The sequence below is a fragment of the Pholcus phalangioides genome, unplaced genomic scaffold, assembly GCF_987345545.1.
Source record: "Pholcus phalangioides strain wild (caught in Gottingen) unplaced genomic scaffold, Ppha-v1.0 ptg000009l_1, whole genome shotgun sequence".
NCBI lineage: Eukaryota > Metazoa > Arthropoda > Arachnida > Araneae > Pholcidae > Pholcus > Pholcus phalangioides.
This window is the reverse complement of record NW_028301602.1, coordinates 15,291,290-15,313,310: the sequence shown is the minus strand read 5'-3', so window position 1 is coordinate 15,313,310 and position 22,021 is coordinate 15,291,290. Positions and strand designations below refer to the sequence as shown.

Below are 22,021 nucleotides of genomic sequence, written 5' to 3'. Positions count from 1 at the left end.
TGATAAGCATACCTACAGAAATTTATTTATAATTCACAATAATTTTTCACACACACACACAAATCCTTGTATAAATAAATTGAAGCATCTGTGAAGAAATAAACCAATGTATGTAAACTGAATTTTCATTCAAAAAATATTTACATGTTTTTGCATTACTTTTTTTTATAAGTTTTATACAGGTACATCAGACTTTCATAACTGAAATATCAAGAGACAAAAATAACATTATCTCATAATGAAAAGAAAATAACTGTGGGATTCTTGAATTGAACATTGGCAATGAACATCTTCAATTGAAACAGAACAAAAAGTATAGCTTTTTCTATGAAAATAACACCTAAGCAGAAAATAAGCCTTAGCTTGATTTTTCAAGATGCTGGTAATATAAGCCCGACCCAGAAAATTTGTCTGTTAAAATCGTCAGCCAGATGAAGGCATTCTGTAGGTCTGTTGCTATACATGACAGGTTTCTTGTATAAAGTGATATTAATATATAATAATGTTATTGACATTTATGTTTAATGGTAATTCAAGTTATTCTGTAGTTTTATGTTCCCAAAAATGGCTAATTTGGACAAGTGGAAACACCTCCCAGAGTAATGAATCCTCAGAATGACTTATCTCCTCCTCTTAGCCAGATCATTTTTTAATTATCACTGCTCCTTTAAAAATATTTCAGAATTTAATTTAATGAAGTAGGGATATTCTTTAACAGTGAGGAATTTAAGAAAAATAGAAGCATGAGACTTCTGAAAGTTTGGGTTCAATTATAAAAAAAAAACCGGTAGTTCTGGTTACATAGCTGAAAGGTTTTATTTTTGACTTATCAGGACACTTTTGGTTACATTTTCTGCGGGGTCTGAAAAATTTGGAGAAAAAAAAAATTCAGGCACCATTCTGATTTCTCAGAATCTTCAATATCTCCAAATTCATTTATTTTACGACAAACAATTTTCTTGCTGCAGTTCTGCATACGACTCAAGGTTCAGATATAATTACACTGAAGTGGGTGTGTTTGTGTGTGAAAAATTAATCCCTTACTTATAATCATGGTCAATTTTATTGATCAAATACATAGTTTAACATTCACCAAAAATGTATACTTAGACATAATATAAGATGTACACATAAAGGATGTGCATTAGGGTGGGTTGAAAAAAAATATTTTATTTGCAAATCGCTATAGTGCGCAAAAGTAGCCTCCTTTAATAAAAAGAAAAATGACGTAAAAAAGTTTAAAATCGATTGACATCTTGCATCGTACTTGAAGTTTATGAAAATTTTTTCATAACATTTTTCATAAATTTTTTTCATATTACTTAAAATTTGATGATCGATGTGCAAAAGTTTCTTATGCTTATTTTATGGTTCAATAAAGTAAAATAAATTAAAACATCATCGATATTGCAATGTTTATCGGTCGCACAATATGTTAAAAAAACTGGAATTGACCAAATTTTTTGCAAGTTTCATTGTACAGCTCTTTGCATGCTTTGTCAGAACAAAATGACCCAGAATTTACCATGAAGAGGTGGCTGCACATTGAGTTTCACCTACACTCTATCCAATCAACCATTCAAAGTAGGAGAGTGTATGTACTTTACATTATAGTTACCAAAATTGACTAGGATTTACTGGTTTACAGTTTCTTCTATTGTTTTCTTTTCCAAGTGTTCACGTTAAAGTCCAACTTTTGCACAATGAAACTTGCAAAAATTTGGTCAATTCCAGTTTTTGAAGACACATTGCGCGACAGATAAACATTGAAATATCAATGATGTTTTAATTTATTTTACTTTATTCAACCATAAAATAAGCATGACAAACTTTTGCATGCCGATCGTAAAATTTTAAGTAATATTAAAAAATTAAGAAAAATGTTCAATTTTGTCAATTTTCATAATCTTCAAGTACTATGCGCGACCGGAAGATATCAACTGATCTTAACATTTTTTATGTTGTTTTTCTTCTTATTAAAAGAGGCAACTTTTCCGCACTATAGCAATTTGAAAATGAAACTTCATTTTTTTTCAACCCACCCTGTTGTACATACATGTTTAAGTTACATATTTTGAAGTTGTGGAAAAATAAAATTCAATTTTCCCCCCCATTTTGCCCAAAAATCCCGTCTGGGCTGTAAGTGAACAATTATTCTCTTATTTTATTATTCCCAATTTTATTAATCAAATACATAGTTTAACATGCACTAAAAATATTTATTTAGGTATAATTTAAGATGTACAAGTTTAAATTAGATATTTTGTGGTTGTGGAAAAAGATAATTCAATTTTGCCCAAAAAAACCCGGGTTTTTTACAACCCTGGCTTAAATGCTCTTTAATTGTGTCACGAGTCACTCAAGTGATCTGTAATTGTGCTGCTTAGTTTTTACAAAATTAGGTTTGAGGTGGCAGGCCACATTAGGTACATGGCCCATTGAGCTTAGAGGGTAGATGGTAATGAATTTTTAAAAAATAAATTCTGAGTTCTCAGCCTTCTAATAGTATTGAAATTGATTATAAGAACATATAAAGGTACTTTCTTCCGAAATTTAATTTTTTAAAAATATTTTTTGCATCAAAAAATGAATTTTTGATCGTCTGGGGGAAGGGGCACAAACCCCCCCCCCATGTCTCTGATCCGAATATGCGTTTGGAGGTGGGGGGGGGGGGAGGCAGAGCTGACGAAATTTTGCTGACGGGGAAATCAAAAATGGCTAAAAATCTGCTGATGTAATACCTGAACGGTTTTCAACAGGTATGCATGATGTATAACAAGAAAGATTGGGATAGAAATATCCATTCATAAATTTGATAATTTTTATTTGTTTTATAATTTATAGATATTTATTGTCTTTTTGCAGTGTCATTTACTGAAGTTTGTCTATCGCATGGTAAAGAGTGACAATTTCGAGATAGCTGGCTTCGTTTTTATTGGGCTGAACATGATGTTGATTGCTCTTGACATGTATGACCCTGACCCATCGGAAATGTTTGCTTTAGCCATGACAGAACTCAATGTTTTCTTTTTGGTCATTTTCACTATCGAGTGTTTATTAAAGTTGGTAGCAATGAGGCAATACTTTGTCCTGGATTTGTGGAATCTTTTTGATGTCTTCGTCTTAGCTTTGTGCATTTTAGGTAAGTGCAATATTGTATTTGTCTGCTTTTCCAGCATTAAGTTTGCTGCTACAAACATATGAGAGTTATTCTAGTTGAAATCGTGCTGATTACTTTTTTTTTCTTACTATTTGAAGGAGCATTATTTGAGTCGCATATCTTCATATCTCCTATGTTGCCAGCAATGCTTCGTCTTGTGCGATTTGTGAAAGCTCAGCGATATCTGAGAAGGCATGCAAGGGGTGTGCTTCCTCTCATAATGACGCTGCAGCGTTCGATTCCAACAACTATTGCCATTTGTATTTTGCAGTTTATTATAATGTGCGTGTATGCTGTTTTTGGTGTATTCTTTTTCAAAGACGTTATCAAGCAAGATTTGGATTCTACAGGTGAGCTTAGCTTCAATACATTTGCGCAGTCGCTGTTGTTGTTGTTCCAGTTGTCGACTCTAGCCGGTTGGACTAATGTGCTAGAATCCCTGAATAAAGACTCTCTGAATGAAAACGACAACTGGGTTTTATCTGTCGTTTATATAGTTTCCTACCTACTTGTTATGTACTATATTGTGGTGAAATCGCACCTTGTTGTTGTAATGGAAAACTATGAAAAATCGATGCAGGAATTTGAGAACATTCCCCAATATGAGGACTACAAAATGTTTGTGGAAATCTGGCAGAAGTTTGACACAGCAGCTACTGGTATAATAAAGTTTGGGATGCTATCGGATCTTTTAGACGTGATGGAAGAACCTTTTCACTTCTACAAACCGAACCGGTTTTTCATCGTGTCACTCAATGTTCCGATCTATGAGGGCGAGCTGGTGTTCTACGGAGACGTCATGGATGCTTTGACGAGAGATTTCATGATCCACCATGGACATGTTATGGATTTACCAACTAAGCTTCCAAAGCTCATCGACAAACGTGGACAGACACTCACAAAAGTCAGTAGTTCGCTGTGGAGGCAGAGACAGAACCGCTGCGCACAGGTGATACAGAATGCATGGAAAAAATACACGGGTGGTCTTACCCTTATGAAGCGAAATCCAATCTTTTACAGCGAGGTCAGATTGGCTTCAGGCAGCGACAAGGTTGACACATACTTGGCTTCCGGTTCCAGACATAGCGGTCATGCTTCGGTTTGAAGTTGCCTTGATCCATTTTTGACATGAAGTACAAAATATTTATGGATAACTATGGATTTTAGCAGCAAACAGCCTTATGTTGATAAAATTGTAAAAAAATAAGATAATATAGAAAAATGTTTGTGTTTCTTTTTTAACAATGAGCGGTATCGCAAATTCCTGAAAGTGAGGGACTATTCGAGTTAAAAACAGATCAGACAATAATTTTCATCCTTTATCTATCATTTTTTTCCCTTCAATATTATAACGTCTTGAAGCATGCAATCACGTGTAACAGGTATTGTGTTACTGGTCCTATTAAATAGAATAAACAATCAAGATTTAATACTTAGATTTAAAAAATAGCTTCGATGGAAAATATCTAAATGTACCTCACAAGTAGCATGCATGCATGGGAAAAATAATCATATGATTAACTATTTCGAAATTAATTCATAAATACTCCATATATCAAACGCTGTTATGATTGCGTATCAAATACTTGTTAAACTAAAAGTATAATACAAAAAAAATTTTGCATTTAATTTCATTACACTTTTTATAAGTTACGAGAAAAGTTATAACTTTGTCCTCAGCAATAACGAGTCAAACATTTGGATATAAACTACGACTTTATATATATAAAAGTTATTTAGCCTTATATATAGCGATTAGATAATAACGAATTTTTTCTTCCGATGTGTGAAATGTATTATTATTCCCCCTTCTCACATATCCAGATGGAGAAATATAAAAAAAACTGTAGTTACGTATGTTCATATTGGACCCTCGTTTATCGAAACTGCTTCAAACCGACCCGAATGTACAAGTTAGAATCCCACCATGATTGAATGAAACTGTTGGCCGTTTACTGATATAGATTTCGGAAAATCAATATAATCATCCAAATTTTTTGCATGAAGTCTCAATATCTTGTGTGTATCCCTCCCCAACCCCCCTTCCAGTGTATCAAATGTAATTTTAGATACATGATGCAGTCGAATCCCGTTATAACGAACTCCAACAGATTCAAGAAATCACTTTGTTATAACAAAATTTAGTTATAAAGGAATTTCCTATTTTACAAATTTCAAAATTTGTTAAAAAATTTCATTGCAGCTGAATTTGATTCTAAGGAAAAAAATTACTTATTTACATTCTAGATAATAAAAAGAATGAAGTTAAATGTGAAAAACTAAAATCAATATGGCATTGATTTTTTTTTTAAACACAATATTGTGCTGAACATATTTGATAAATTTGTCAAATAATTTGTTTTTTTTTCCTTTTGTAAAAATATTGTGGAAGCCGGAGAAACAACAAATTCTTCTAAAGTGTATGTGTGCTCAAACGTGTCCAATGTTACTTCACCAAATACTAACTCTGGCCGTATATTGCAATTTACTGTCATTAATGAGATGGATTGAAAATGAAAGCACCTTAAAAAAGTTTGTTAGGGAAAATATCTTATCTATATCCTCTCTCTGGTTTGAACTTGGGACAATCTTCACGGTGGTAGGCGAGCATCTTACTATCACGGCATTCGGGCACTACGTGTGTTCAATGCTGGAAACAAATACTCGAAAGATTTCGCATTCAAAAGCACCTGCAAATTTTGGTCTTTTCATATATGAATGGGTTGGTAATTTGAACATTTCGGGAATGAATGTCCTGAAATCATGCATGTCTCCTGTAAAGGTAGCTACATCCACAGCTCGAAAATTTGTGAGGCCAGTCTTTTTTTTCTATGGGATCCTATAATTGCTGTTTGGATTTGAAATTCCAGCTTAGTCTGATTTTTCAAAAATGTTGAAAGAGTAGATGGACGTATTTTAATGCCACGTTGTTTTCATTTACTCCAGCATCTTCAGAAATGACCAAGTTTTTCTTTAATCAAAAACTTTGATCCCTTTCAAGGCCACTTATTTTGAAACAAAAGAAATATGGAACATTCCTATAGTGCAAAGCACTGGCTTGTCACAGATTTTAGTTTTTTCACGCACCGTATTGATTAAAATTTCTCTTCACAAGTCATAGAACAACAACCCTTCTTCCCTCAACAGTTCAGCAAGTTAAATATCTGACTGATTTTTTATTGCATCATTTTTAGAATATTCCGTACGTTTTTGTTGATTTTGAGGAACTTGGTTTTGAATTCATTATAAGATTTTTTATTTTGTAGTATCAGGATCCACAAAATGCATTGTTCATATGTAAACTCATTTAAGGATTAGAAAAAGTTTTCATTACGAGATTTTTGCTATAACGGTATTCGACTGTGTATATGGTTCTTCCTCTCCCATTTCCCCCTGGGAAAATACTACTACTACTACTAGCACAGCTCTAAGATGCTGATCAATCAATCACTTTTTGCTCATAGTTTAAACAATTATTTTTATATGCTTTTATAGGTGCTGTTACTTTTTACAACGCACAATCAATGTGTGCTCAGTACCAGAACATTTTTTACTGTATAAAATGTATGGTTCGAATCCCCCTTTAGTTCACATTCTTGTTTCCTTTGAAATTTTGATTACTAGGATCAGAATTTTCGAATTAATATTGCTCATACATCTTTATCGTGACTGTGTCACCCCGTTTCTTTCGTCTTGGGTTATGTAAAATTGTGTGTCGTATATCCTTGTGTGAATTAAATTTTTCAACTCCTCATTTGTTTGTTCTTGATTGAATTTTTTTTATGCAAGGTGATTTCACCTAATCTGCCAAATGAAAGGGGAAGGGGGGAAATAGACGTGCCCACATGAAGCGTAAAACGCCTTAGCAACTCTGTCCTATCTCTAACCGTTTTCGAGTTATTGTAGATAGAAGGGAAATGTATCAAGTCTTAAGAAACCGAATTTGTGAAGTTTCTGAAAGACCTACACATGAACTAATCACATACAGTGCAACCTGTGTATAATGATAAGCCTGCCTATAACAATAATTTCTTTAGCCCCGGCAGAATTCTTATTCAATAGGAAATAGTGCAGATGCTCAATGGTGTTTATGGAATTGGCAGTTACAAATTTCGACAACAGTTTGATTTTTCACTAAGAAAATATCTCAATGTTTGCCATTAAATCCAGATATTCTAATGAAAACAAGATCACCTTATAGGATTTTTTTTTGCTCTTTCCCAAATATGTGCTTAGTTTGAGTGAAAGTCTTTCAGAAACTTTATAAATTCGGATTTTGTTCAAGACTTCACACATTTCCTTTATATCCACCATAACTCAAAAATGGTTAGAGATAGGATAAGGTTGGTAGGGTGTTTTATGCTCCACTTGGGCTCGTATATCATCCTTTTTCATTTTGCAGATTAGGTCACGTTTACCCTGTATGTACAGTTGATGCTCACTAAAGTGATCCCCATCATTCCGTCTAAAACAGGAGTTGTATTGAAAAGGAAACAAATATGATAGCCTTTATATGAGAACACTGGGGACTTACCCTATTGGTTATTGTAATGGAATGGTCACTGATACATGGTTCATGGATAAACAGTAAAATTCTCACTATAGTCGGTGGTTGAATTTACAAATTAGCATGGTCCCCCACATCTTGGAGCCTGACCCCTCTACAGTGAATTCATAGTGTGAAAAAAAGCAAACATAAGTTTGTTAGTCCCACCTGGTCAAGTTCATAAGAACGACTGTTGACCACATCCTGAAACAAATATAGCAAAGTTTTGTAGCTCAACCGCCAAACCCTGACATCAAACTGAGATGTGAATTTGTTTCGTTTTTCTCCATTAGTCATGTGACTGGGTGTTCTGCTCACAATAAGAAATCTACCAGGTGGCTGAAACTAAAGCCAGCGGAGATTATTGGAAAAAAAATGTGTAGTTCAATTAGTTTCACTTAGAAAAGGTCATACCGTACCCAACCTTTGTGAGTAATTTTTTTGATTCTTCACCTAAGATATTCAAACACAAGATATAGGTGTTATTCGGCTGATATAATTATGTTCCAAATATACATGGCCTTAAAAGTGTTTGTGTTAATTCAGTAGATTGCAGCAGGAGCTCAACCAGACTGAAAAAATGACTGTGGTGTGACAAAAATCATCAAAGTTGACATATTTTGCTAAACTAAAAATGAAAAGTTAATGTGATTAGGAAAAACAAACCTAAATAACAGGGTCTTAACCTCCTCTTGTGTTCCACATATCCCCACGGACAACATATTTAGCATATTACAATGAAAAATAAAAATGAGTTTTATCATCTGAGCTCACCCCCCCCCCCCCACACACACATTGAAATCTTCCCAACAATCCAATTATGTTGAAAAATAGTTAATGTGTATAGGTGTCCCAAAACTCAACAAAATGAATGAGTGGGGGAGACAGCAACAGAGGCAAACAACTTCAGCAATGGAATTAGGACACAGCCTACTTATTCATGGTATGAGTGCATTACCACACTTCATAAGTTACCATAATATGGTAACAAGGCAGTCTAAAGAGCATCATGGGTCTCCAGGCAGTGATTTGCCAGAAATGCTTGTCCATGATATTACATGCTTACTTGAAAATCTTTACCAGATCTGTTTATTAGGCTCACGCACAGACTGTGTCCCCATGCATTAAGATGTACAGCAGAAAGAAATCTTATCGTCATAGGAAATTTGTGGAGAGAGAAAAAATTCCCCTCTAAATGATATGAGCGCATGGCCGCAACTAGGGGGAGTAGGCGGGTCTCTTGCCCTGGGTGCAAATTTCATTCTGAACCTCTCCTTCAATATTACAAAGGGGCGTTGGAATGTGCGCTTGTCCCAGGTGACCAAGCATCTAGTTGCGGCCTTATATGAGCTTGGGGAAAAAAATACTTTTTTTGCGCCACCAACTCAAATTGCACACAATGCCATTTTCGTCCATAAGTTCTGGATATGTACTATCAACCTTCTAACTGGTGGCAGGGTCTGGTATATCATGTACAATAAATGTCTCATGTTCATTAAAACTGGCTTCTTAAAAGAGAGATGGAAGTTTCTGGATCGGCTCTCACATAAAAATAAAACTGATCCACAAAAGCTCACTATATACAATCACACTTACCTCTTCCCACATGGTATTCAGGGCTCCCACTCAAAGAATTAGAAAAAATGGATGGGGGAGGGTATTCCCCCCAGAGACAACATAATCATAGCATAACAAGAAAAAAGTTTCTAAATTTTTTTTTCATAGCACTATTTCAGTATCCCATAAGATTGACTCAAGCGAAATGACCTGGTTACAAAACAATTTTTGGCCAAAACAGTGCACCAGCAACCAGATAATTCTTTTGTTCTCACAATATACTTTTTTTTGTTCTAGTCTAATCTGTCAACTCTCTTGGACAATGCATAGCAAATTATGAAGGCATGCAAGATTTTTAAGAATGACGCTCCTTCGAGAAAAAACAATTCAAAAGCACAGTGCAAAATGTATAAATAACAAGATCCCATGTTTTATTTACATCAGAGGCAAAGGTGAACCGGATGGTTTTGCTGCGTTGCCCTCCCTTTCTTGTTCACATTTTACTACTCAATACCAGTGTAATCGTTTTTGAAAAATGAAGCACTTCTATTTCTAGTGCTTTGCTGACTACTGTATACATTGTTTATGCCTCTGCATGCCCTAAAAATACAGGAAGACAATGGAATGCTATTGGGTAGCATCAAAATCACCAAACCTAGAATAGGCCCATACATCCAACTGCTTTGTAATGCAAACTTGTTTCACATATACATAAAATATGCACCATAATTTTGAATGATGACCGCTAGTTACTGTCCAACTGACTATTTGTCTACTGTTAAAGGGCTTACATCCCGGAAGGGACAGAGTCCTGGTCATGTCTGGTTTGACAGTTACTGTCCAAGACCATGAAAAATACATAATTTTTTACTTCCAGTCAAATTAAGCAAAAGAAAAATTAACAAAATAGTCCACATACACCCCCCCCCCTCCAAATAACTTTGAAAACAATACAATTTCTGCTCTGGCAGAATGATTGTAATCACTTTTTGGCAATATATCAATGATTCCCTGCGCAATTAAAACCAATTGCACAAATTTTATACGTAGTATTTGGTAAAAAAATAAGACAAGTGGGAGCCCTGGGCATTCATAATAGAGAATAAACCACCCCTGATCAGAGCTGAAAATAATCTCAACTAGATTGCACTTCTTTCTTTCAACTTTAATTATGAAAAATCAAATTAAAAAGATGCAACCTTTTAAAAAAAAGTTTATTTGTATGTTTTTTTCTTTACACTCAAAAAAAGACCAGGTTATTTACAACTATTTCTTGATGGCTTCCTCCTCTTTCTGAGAGGCCTGCAACATTTCAGCCTTCTTTTGCTGTTGGCGCTCTTCACGACGTCGCCTTGCTTCGCGCACCTTTTGCCTTCTGGCTTCAGCCTGGTCAATAAGCATCTTGGATCTGGATTTTTCTGCCTTCTTGCGGTGGATGAACTCCATCAACACACGTTTGTTTTTAAACACGTTACCCTTGGCTTTCATGTACAGCTCGTGGTACCTAGGACAAACATTGAAAATTCCATGAGTTTGATAAAGCACACAACGAAAAACCACAAATGAAATTTAATTTAGATAGAGGTCACACCCAAATGTATGAGAAGGGTGTGACCCCTTTGGCTGAAGGAACTGCCAACAGGCAATATTGTGCAACAGGTCATATATATGTGTCATTACTTTCACTTTCAAATCCCAACACAGCCCCTGGCTACATTGCCATCAGGCAATTTAAGCAATTTTTCCAATGGGGAATAGACTGTGGCAGACAGGGTAAGATCACGCCAATCTGGATACACTTACTGTTGACCTGGTGTAAAAACGTCATATATAACCCAATTCTTTTTTTCTCCGAAAAATAAGATTTTGTCTCAATGGAAAGTAGACAGTAACAACTAGGCAAAGTTGACTGCTGGAAAGGGGCAATTCTTCAAATTGTTGTGTACATGCTGACCATATGTCCCACATTTTCCGCAAGTCCCATTTTTTTCCTGTCCCGACTTTTACGAAAAAAGCAGCCCATTTTTTAAGTCAAAGTTTTCTTGAATTTTTGTTATTTAATCAAAAATGCTGATACAAGTAATTTTCAATGGATATCTTGAATGCAATATTATCATCTTGAATTTGGCATGTGCGCGTGATCAGCTCTCCCATAGAACCGTGCCTGATCATCATTTCTTTTTAAACGTGTCAATTGTGTTACAATTTACTACCTCCGGGGGCAAGCTAGTCCATTTATTAACAACCCTATTAGAGGAAAATTCTCTGCGACACGATACTAGTGTCCCCTTGCAAACGCAGTCGATTGCGATGTACTGAAAAAGTTCATGGTTCATTCTATCCATCCTGTTGAAATTTTTAAACACGTCAATGATATCTCCTTGACAACTGCGTTCATCCAATGTAAACATATTCAAAAAATGAAGTCTTTTCATAACTCAAGCCCTGTGTGCCAATAAGGACACTCGTAGCTCTTCTCTGCACCCCTTCAACCAAGTCTGTCCCTCTGTAGGCACGGTCTCCATGCCTACAGAGTATGCCAAAACCTTACAGCATACTCCAGTCCCGGACGAACTAAGCCTCGAAAAAGCGGAATATATATCACCATAGGTCAGAAATGTTGCACAAGACTATTTGTGGTAATAACTATTGAACCTTTACATCGCCGTGAGACTCAACCAATATGTCACTGCACTGCTTCCAGATTGAGAACAAAGCTATTACAAAATATTTAAGATATTAACATCTCAATGCAATGATGCAGTGAACGTAAAAACTATAGAAATAACTGGGATAATTTTTTTCTTTTGCTACTGTGATACGCTTTAATACTCTGTGTAAAGCTCAAATATATATCAAACTTTTATATTATAATAACCATTGTACTACTCTCATAAACTCAGAATTTTATAACACAAAGGAAGGGGAAATTCTTTGGAGCAAGCAAGATGATAAAACTGTTAACCAAAGCTAAGAAATACTTACAGATGACGGTCAATTTTCTTCGCAAGACGATATTTCTTGAGAAGACGACGCAAAACCCTCATGCGCCGAATCCAAATGACTTTTTTCGGCATACGTGCATTTGCCGTACCCTTTCTTTTCCCAGGACCACAATGACGACCTTTCCTCCTGGCCTCCTTATTTTTCCTCACACGAGCTCTGGAATGGACGGCAACTGGCTTTTTGATAATTAAGCCATCCTTGATTAACTTACGAATATTTTGTCCTAAAAAAAAAAAATTAAATATCAACTCTGCACTGATCAAGAAAATTATATGTGCAATGAGAAATTGCTGACAACCAGGGTTGGCAAAGTTTTGGACAGTACAGTAAAAACCCTTCTGTCCAAAACTTCTTTATAACTATAAGCAAAAACTTTGCAATTGGATGCAACTTCTATAATCAAATAAAATTTATATTGTAATATGAGCTATATTACACCATGACAATTTATTATAATATTAAACATGAAATTTCGAAATTCAAAACAGTATATTTAAAGGCTTGTATGACTGATATCAAGTTATCAAGCTATGGGATTGTTCTTAAAACTGAACTGACTCGAAGTTAAAGATACACGAAAATTGGAAAAATCCAACAGAATAACATTTGATAACACACATAACTAATTTAGCTGCCCTATCTGTGCCAAAACAATTTCTAAGTTTACTGTGTATCACTCTAAAATGTGGAAATATTCTTTCAACTGATGCAGAACTTGCAGGACACGAAAGGTTTAATAAAACCAACTTGTTAAAGATAGTCTTTTGATAAGAGTTTTTCTGACTGCTGTCCACCATGTGATAAGGATTGACTATATAGCTTATATTTATTCAGTGAAATATGAACTTCTAGCCATATAAGACCAACAACTAAAATTTAACAAATTTTGGGTCTTGAAGTCTTATCCCCATATAGGCGTAATCAGTGTTAGTGAAATTGTGTTCTGTTAGTGATGTGTAATGGCTACATTGTGGCCTCATTTTGTTCAGATATTTCCCTTCATTTAAAATTAATTTTTTAAATCCAAAATTGAGAATGTGGAATAGAAAGTTCACTTAAAAATTAAAAAAAACCCTTTGAAAAGTCAAAATGGAACAATTTGCATCAACTATTATTTTAATGATGGTTAATAAATATCAATGGCGTAATATTTTCTAACCGATGGATGGAGCCTCTACTTCCCACCCAATTCTATATGACGGGGATGACACTACCATGCCTGAGGTGATTGATGAATGGAGCCTCCATTTCCCAGACAGTTTACCCCCCAGGTTTCTTATCTAAAACCCCACCCCTGCTGACAAACAATGTCTAATGCACGAAAGACATATCTAAACAATGAATAGTTAGAAAGCAGTGTCTTTATGTTTAGTTCAATTATATATATATTAATATTTCACTGCATACTTTTAAAACTTGTTTCTGTCACAAGCTGACTACACCCATAACTGTTTCAAAAACCTACTTCTACTACTTAGCCGTACATGCTCCTACTTGGAATTTCTAATGAATTGGTGGATGCCGGAACATGTGTACGCGGCCCTACTGTATAAATTTGTCCAACTTGTGCTGGTTCAGTATGCTGCTTACGCTGTAGAGCAAACATGTAATATTGATATCAATCTTTCATGTTTTGAAGCAAAGATGGTAAAGTTTTAAAATTTTCCTGTTATATAAATATGTTGGTCTGACTGCTGCTCTCTGCAAGGAGACTTTTTCAAATGGGAGATCGGCTCCCACTTGCCAGAAACTTACAGAACTTTTGAAACATAATGAAGAGATGGGAAATAAATTAATAAAATAAGATTTTTAGATTTATCAATATTTTCAGTGATAAATTTAATAAATGTTAGCAAAGCAGTTTCTGCATTTTTATTACAAAGGAACCCAAACTGACTATTAGAAAACAAACTGAAATGTGACAAGGAAGAAAAATTTTTTGATAATTGTTTTAAATATTTGCCACCCAAAACTATAGTAATCCATGACAGTGTCTTTTAACATTAAAAAACCATCCTCGGCTCCTAAGAAATTTAGCTGGCGGATAAAATGTTTTCAATTTGTGACGCTCGGATAGAAAATTAACTGCTAAGGCTATATGTGTGCCAACTTTAATTACAAAACTTTGTGCATGATAATCATGATGCAAAGTATTTATAGCACTGAATACTTACTTGAATTGGCATTGGCGATTTCACTCATCTCATTAGGATCAAGCCATACTTTATTTTTGCCACATTTCAAGACTACAGAGGCGAGCCTCTTCTGCAACCTCAGGTTACTGTAATTGCAAAACAATACTCATTACTTTTCTCATGAAACAAGCAAACAATGTACATAGTAATAACTGAACCAGAATATAACATACCCTTTCAGATAATTTTATAAATGGCAATCATATTAATACTTTAAATTTTAAATAGTTTTAGCCTGATAAAATTGTCAACAAACTTAATTCTCAAAGAGCCAGTAAATTATAGTTGAAGTTTTGAAACACTGCTTTTTCACAGGTAGAAGAGTGTGTTTATATAATTCTCATTTTGTCCTTGACCTTTTAAGCGGTTTTTAAAATTTTCCTGATCCACATTATAACTGCCATACTAAAAATAAAAGGGCGCTAAGAACTTCAGATACTTCGGGGGTGACCAAAATAAAGCAGATCAAGTTTGATGAGATATCTCGCGATTGACGCAATAAGGGTTTATGTCCCAATGGATAGAGCTCAAGACATCTGCAATATTGATCTTACAAATGTCTTGCAGATACTAAAATAATTTATTTACGCAATTTTCTTTTGTTACACCCAATCACTTTATAAACTCACCTGGGTGACAGGAAAAACTTGGATTCTCACAGGGAACTCTCACAGAATATATACCAATAACAATCTAGTAGGAATTTGGTTATACAGTAGTCTTGTTTATCCAACGTCCCACAGCACAAAAAAACAACAAGAACTGCAAGTTTCGAGCGCAGTTTACTTTTCGTTGCTCTCGACTGTACAGTGGCACGTCCTTCTACGCTATGACTCATATGTCGGTCATTCACCCCACCATCACAGCTCACTACTCGGTGCATTGTAATTTATAATTGTATGTGGATCAGTCAGATACCGATGTATCAGTGTTACTGAACTTGTAAAATGGAACCATGCACAATTAGGACATAACATTTACAAATGCAGATCTGCCAACCTTCAAAAGGATAAAAGACAACTTTCCTATAGAAATCTACAATCTACTTAAAAATCAATACATATACTTTTGCATGCCAAAAAACAAATGGCCAGCTTCAGTATAACCTAGATTCCCTTGGCGACTTTTTTGGATCGACAATACGTTACCAAAACCGAATAATGACACTGGGTTGACATTTTTCTTTCATTCTAGAACGTTATTTTTCTCCTAAATGTCACCCCAATAGAGGACGCTGGTTATAATGTGCTTTTGTATCGAGTCCTTAATAAATCCAACCCGATTTCCCCCGCATTGAAGCATTTTTCTTCCTCTCTCGCACGATAATACTGTTTGGCTTACATTTTCCCACAATGGAGTGCGTGGATCGGAATATTCTGTTTCTATTTCTTTTTGGATATTTATTTTTACATACCAGCCATTCCTCATTCCCACATCATGATTCATTTGATATGATGCTTCTGCGATGTTTTATTTTAAATCTTGATCCTCTTTAGTATAAAATGTTTCATTCATGATCTCCATACCTTACGATTTTGTTTCGATGTTGAACCCAGAATTATTTATTTACATATAACCAGAGATTTTTTTTTTTTTAACCGAGGGAAATTATTTACACTCCAGAGCTTACTTATATTTACACTGCAATGTTTTTCCCCATTTGGTCTAGAAAATGGTATTTTTGTTATGCTCGTTTGTTGCCACTGTTTTTTACGCTGGCCATTTTTTTTGCATGTCCAAAAATAATTCAATCCACATGCCACTGTGGAAACCAAGCTGTATATACCATACCACAGGAGGAAGAAAAAAAGCAACACAGGGTTTTTCATTCAGACCATGGCGAAACAAAAGCACATTATAAGCAGTGACCTGTATGGGAGGTAACGTATTTGGAAGAAAAAAGAAGTCTAGAAATGAAGAGAGGTAACAGCAACCCAGCGCCATTATGTCAGCCCTGGCAACTTATCATTGGGCCATCTGGAAAAAAGTCGCCACGGGAATCTCTGGATGTGCACTCCAACCCTGTTCTTTAATCTTGATACCTCATGTTCAATTTTTATAATTTTTTCAGTTTCACCTGTTATAACAACCTTTCAGCAATTTTTTTCATTTTGGCACGATAGACATCCAAAAGCATGCAAGGATTTGTCAAGACTTTTTTTTAGTCATTTTTGTGAAAAATGAGTAATTTTAAGGGGAAGTAAAATGTGTATATAATCTTGTTTATCACAAAAGAAATGAAACTCCAAATTTATGGTTTCATTCACATGAATTTTGTGAAGGGACCCTTATTCAGATTTCGAATTCTGTGAAAGGTCTGGAAAATAGACTTAAATTTCGGCTGGGCACACTCATGGCGACACTTCCGTGACCTGGAACTTTGATACCAGTCATGTGATCTGGAACGGTATTGTAGGTCACTCAAGTGATTTTGAACTGTGCCGTGATGGAATGTAAATATGCAGAGGGCACTCAACCAATCAAGTGATTACGACTGCATTTGCCGTCGCTGCCATACGCAATGGTGGTACCTACGACAACATTTGCAGACCCACCGACTTTTTCTTTTTCACATAGACATGACGAAATAATTTGTCATACATGTGCTGCCATCCTTCTACTTTATTATCTCATCACTAGATGGAGTTGAACAATTATATTTCAAGGTCTGAGATTATAATTACTATTATCTTTGTCCCGTTTTGCAAAGCTGTATCCCCATCGTTAACACAACGTTTACCTCCTCCCAACACCAAGTGGTATCCATAGGTGCCGAAACTTGATACATTTTTGAAAATACTTCCCTCGAGAAGATGCACATCTGTTTTAATACTTATATATCTTTTAACAAAGGTTCAACTACTATGGTTCCACATAAATCCATCAACAGCATTTCTTTCAGTCACAGGACATTATGACCCCCACAACTTTTGGGGAGTTATATTACGTCTCCACACATTCGAAATATAAAAAAAATATTTTAATATTTCAAACTTCCAAGAAAAGGAAAAAAGGAAAGGGAAAAATCGAGAGCATCTTCAAAAAAAAGTGGGCACTGCGGGTAACGCTCGGAGAAATTAATTGGACAGTTGACTGGTTAATGGATCTGAGCATTCACCGGGACACAAGTGATCTGGAGCTAAGTCGTGGGTCATTCAGGTGATCCGAAAATGTGCACGGGGTCAAGACCCTTTCCCATGGAAAAGAAATGCTAAAACTGAATTTCAAGCGCAAAAAAAAAAAAAAAAAAACCCGGGTTAAGTGTATACCCCTGAAATATTTCTGAATTTCTAGATTCAAATAACCGGCTTGTATGTGTCCAATGTATTTCAAATTAATAAGAACATTTGTACAAACGCAACAAAAACAAATAAATTGTGGACTTGAACGTGGCTGACCATCACTTATCCGTAAAACGTGTAAAGCAGGGGGTTAGGGGAATCAAGCCACGTTGGTTAGGGTTAACGCTACAAACACATCACCACGCCGCGAATTAAGAAACAAAACAGAGATACAATGTGAAACTATTCAGCGGCAATTATATTGTGACGATAGTAATTAATTAATTAATTAGCGGGAAATAGTCATATAAGAAAGAAGCAATTAATTAATTTACCTCATCTCTAATACCCACGTCCACGCTGGGTTTACTCTCTTCAGGTGTTATTACGGCCGAAATAAGAACTTGTTGCCAAACGGAATAATAAACTCATCGGTAGGTCAAAATGTTTGTAGATGGCGCGATACTTTTTGTTCCTGTGACTATATAGGAACTATTCTACGGGACGTAATCAGGTTTCTTTTTCATCACCCGACCACATTTTCTTGAAAAAATTTAGACTTGAAATGGAAGAAAAGACGGGATGCCGCCAAAAAAAAAAAAAAAAAGAAATCATATGAAGCCGTTTTTCGACCAGCAGGTTTCTTACGTCACGTGAACCGAACATGACTATTTCACGCATGCAGAAACGTATAACTTTATCACGCTACGCGTTTGTGTTTTCTAGCATCAGCTGTTCTCTTGTGTCTGCATCAGGACTGTAAAATTATCTATTAATAAGAAGTGATTAGTTACCCCCTCCACTAAAATCATAGTAATTTTAGTGGGGGAGGGGGTTAAATACGATTTTGCCGCCCCCACCACTGTAAAATCCGATCATTTTATTACGATATTTTCAGTCCCTCCTAAAATTTTCCGCCCCACAAAGTTTGCTGTCCAGTGTAATTGCCTCCTTCGCCCCCATAGCTCCGGCCCTGGTCTGCATATCTACATAGTTTGCGCAATAAAAACACACTAAACACAACAAAAATGCAGAGAAGATCGGCAAAACTCGCGACGAAATTCCTCTGTTTTTTTCGTATTACACAGATTTATATCTGCCCTTGAATTTTCTTTATTTCTTTACCGGCTATACCTTTTCTTTTTTTTCCCGAATCCTCCCCCATTTCGGATTTCGTCGTCCCTGAATCCCGTTCCATGCATGTCCACCCCCCCCCCTCCCCCCACGGACACGAACGGGGTCTTAGAAAAACGTCATCTGATTAAAAATTTCGAGAGCATGCTTGAAACTCGCAGGAAAGCATTTCTAGCCAAGTTGGGGCTTAAGGAAAATCACTTCACCCTGGGGCCCCTGGTATTCAGAGCACCGCCCTGCCTGAGCTGCATATGACTTGAAACGAACCTCCACGTATCCAGGGCCGTCTTAAGAGCATCGTGGGCCCCCGGGCCAAATGATTTTTCTGAGGCCCTACGTGATGAATTCTCGGAAATTTCAACCACATTTCATTTTCGTGGGGCCCTTTTCTCTTGAGGCCCCTGGGCCGTGCCCGGGTGGGCCCATGCGTTAAGACGGCACTGCACGTATCACGAACGAAATTTTACGTCCCATCTAAGATGTTCTAGTGATCTAGATGTTCGTAGACAGGGCCACCATTAGTGGGGAGCAGGTGGGTCTGGTCAACTCCCCCATAGATAAGATTCTTCCCTATAGATATAGATCTTATCTATAGGGCGTGTTGGTCTGGTGCCCGGGTGCAAGTCCAAAGGGGCACAAATTTCACCCTTTAACCTCTCCCCATCGTTACGAGGGTTCTCCAAAATGCGGGCTTGCTCCCCCCTGACCCAGTGGCCCTGTTCATAGGGGGGGGGGTATAACCAGAGGCGCAAGCATTGAAGGGGGGGGGGCTTAAATTTGTCTGTCGTCCCGTATATACGAGACTCAAGCACGTATATAGGTGGCAGGGCCGGATTAAAACATTTGATGACCCTAAGCACTTGAATGGTTTTGGTACCACCTTCCCCCCGGTCCTTACAAATATATAAGTGTATTTTACTCGATATTGAGAATACTTAAATCTTTAAATGGAAAAGAAAAACATTCAAAAGAAATTTTATATTTCAGAAGTAACTAATCTAAGGCAATATTATGATTTGAATATTTTTAAGCAGGGACATTGAAAGTCTCCCTATATTTCTTTTTTTCCACTTGCAAAGTCTTTGATAATATCTCATGCTCTTAAAAACATTTAAAGATATTTTCTCCCGTCGATTGCTTGCTAAGATTTCATAAACCGGCTTCAAAAGCAATCACTGAATCTTAGCATTGCCGATATTACTCAGAGGTACCTAATTTTTTGTAAATCACAGTCATTAAGTACCAGTTCTTTGTGATACATTTTCGAGTTGAATATATATATTTTAGCATTTCTTTTACTTCTACGGTAGATCGAGTTAAGGCGTCTTTATACCTGTATTCTACAGGAGATCTAAATCGAACCACAAAAGAGTGGCTATAGGCCGGACGTATGGCGCACCAAATCAGGTATGAAGGAGAAAAATAATTACAAAAATTGCAAAAAAAAGTTTTTAAGAAAAATTCTAAACTATATATGAGCATACTGGACTGAATGATTCGCAGAGAGATTTTTAACGCATTTGATCTGGCTGGGAACACACCAGCGAAATTTCAGGTTTATTTTGCTGGTGCGGCTTATACGCCAGAGGGATGCCGGAACAGTCTCACATGGGTGATAATGATCAACGATAAGATAATGCCCCTGAAACCTTGAAGTTGATCCGCTAATGACTCGTAAAGATTTGCACATTTTTAAGTTCACGTCCCTTAGGCCCCTTTCACACGGAGCGGATGCGGATGCGGAAGCGGGTCCGCATACCCTTTCACACGAGCACTGAAGATGCGGGTGTTTCGCCCGCATCTTTAGGTTGAAATTCGTGCATAAAAACTATTTTTTCGCAATTTTTGTAACTGTTTTTCTCCTTCACCCCTGATTCAGTGCCCATATGCAGCCTAGAGGTATTATTTGGTGGTTTAGTCTAGAGCCACATAGAATATGGGAATAAAGATGTCTTCATTCCGATCCTCACAAGTAGTCGATGGGAGAAAATGTCTTAAAATATTTTCAAAAGATTTTGAAAACAAATCTGTCTTTCCGGAAAAATATGAAAGAAAAATTCCAAAAACATCCAATGTTCGAAAAATCCAATCCAAAAACATCCGAAACTAATATGTTCCTAAAAAAAAAATTCAGGAGATATCAAAGACTTTGCAAGTAGAAAAAAAGGGGAGGGGTGGGGACGTTCAAAATGTCTGTGCTTAGAAATATTCACATCACAATTCTGTCTTAGGCCGGGATTACAGTATAAAAGTTTTATAAAAGTTAGTTTATAAAACTTGAAAAATGCAACCGATAGGCCGATCAGTTAAGTTCGCTCGAATGTAACAGATGTGTTTATTGATTACATTTTTCAAGTTTTATAGTGTAATACCAGCCTTAGGCCGGGATTACACTATAAAAGTTTTGTAAAAGCTCTTTGATAAAACGTGAAAAATTCAACCAATATTATCTTATTGGTTGAATTTTTTGAATGCAAAATGTGTGTGCGTGTGTGTGTGTGTGCACCGGTTGCATTTTCTGGAATGCAACCGATGCGTCTTTGGTTGAATTTTTCAACTTTCATAAAAGTTCTTTTATAAAACTTTATAGTATAATCCCGGCCGGATTACACTATAAAAATTTTATAACAATTATTTAAAAAAAAGCAACTAATAAATTTATCGGTTGCATTAGAGCAAATGCAACCGATAAATTTATTAGTTGCTTTTTTCAAGTTTTATAAAATAACTTTCATAAATCTTTTAGAGTGAAATCCCATCCTTAGATTAGTCATTTCTGAAATATAAAATTTCATTTTTTAAGTTTATAGACTGAATATTGAGTAAAATAAACTTGTAGGTATCGGGGGAACCACCAAAACTATTCAAGCGCTAGGGTCTTCAAACGTCTTAATCCGGCCCTGAGTGAACACCGTACGTGGATAACGTTGTTTAATAAAAGTATTTTTTTTAAAGTTTAAAAAAATTAACAGATTAAAAATTTAAAAAAATAACAAATATTTAAAATAATATTTCAGATATTTTTAAATAATTTTAAAAATTTAAAAAGAAAAAAATTAAAATTTTTAAATTAAATTTAAAAGTTATTAAAGTATGTAGTCAATTAAATATTCGTAATGCACAGAACGGCTTATCATTTTTG

General features: G+C 35.8%; 2 protein-coding genes across 2 annotated transcripts in view; one reads left to right on the top strand and one right to left on the bottom strand.

The window, feature by feature from the left end:
- The window catches only part of LOC149081814 (sodium channel protein PaFPC1-like), a 38,792-nt gene extending 31,878 nt beyond the window's left edge, over window positions 1–6,914 (top strand). The window contains exons 26-27 of the mRNA XM_089235588.1: window positions 2,866–3,142; window positions 3,259–6,914. Coding sequence (XP_089091714.1) covers window positions 2,866–3,142; window positions 3,259–4,265 — 1,284 coding nt within the window. The 3' untranslated portion in view covers window positions 4,266–6,914. The remainder of the gene's footprint in view (window positions 1–2,865; window positions 3,143–3,258) is intronic.
- A 3,544-nt stretch (window positions 6,915–10,458) lies between these two features.
- On the bottom strand, window positions 10,459–18,170 carry RpL19 (ribosomal protein L19). The gene is made up of 4 exons (XM_089235587.1): window positions 18,081–18,170; window positions 14,444–14,550; window positions 12,249–12,492; window positions 10,459–10,767 (listed from the first exon to the last, which is right to left on the bottom strand). Exons 1-4 carry the CDS (start codon window positions 18,083–18,085, stop codon window positions 10,530–10,532), a joined length of 594 nt encoding a protein of 197 aa, XP_089091713.1. The 5' UTR covers window positions 18,086–18,170; the 3' UTR covers window positions 10,459–10,529.
- Between the last annotated feature and the right edge of the window lie 3,851 nt (window positions 18,171–22,021).

Bases quoted from the DNA above. Each gene is read 5' to 3' on its own strand.
- RpL19 (XM_089235587.1), bottom strand. The intron at 12,493-14,443 runs GTAAGTATTCAG...TTTTTTTTTTAG, and splicing joins AATCGCCAATGCCAATTCAA to GACAAAATATTCGTAAGTTA. The intron at 10,768-12,248 runs GTAAGTATTTCT...TGTTTGTCCTAG, and splicing joins AAGAAAATTGACCGTCATCT to GTACCACGAGCTGTACATGA.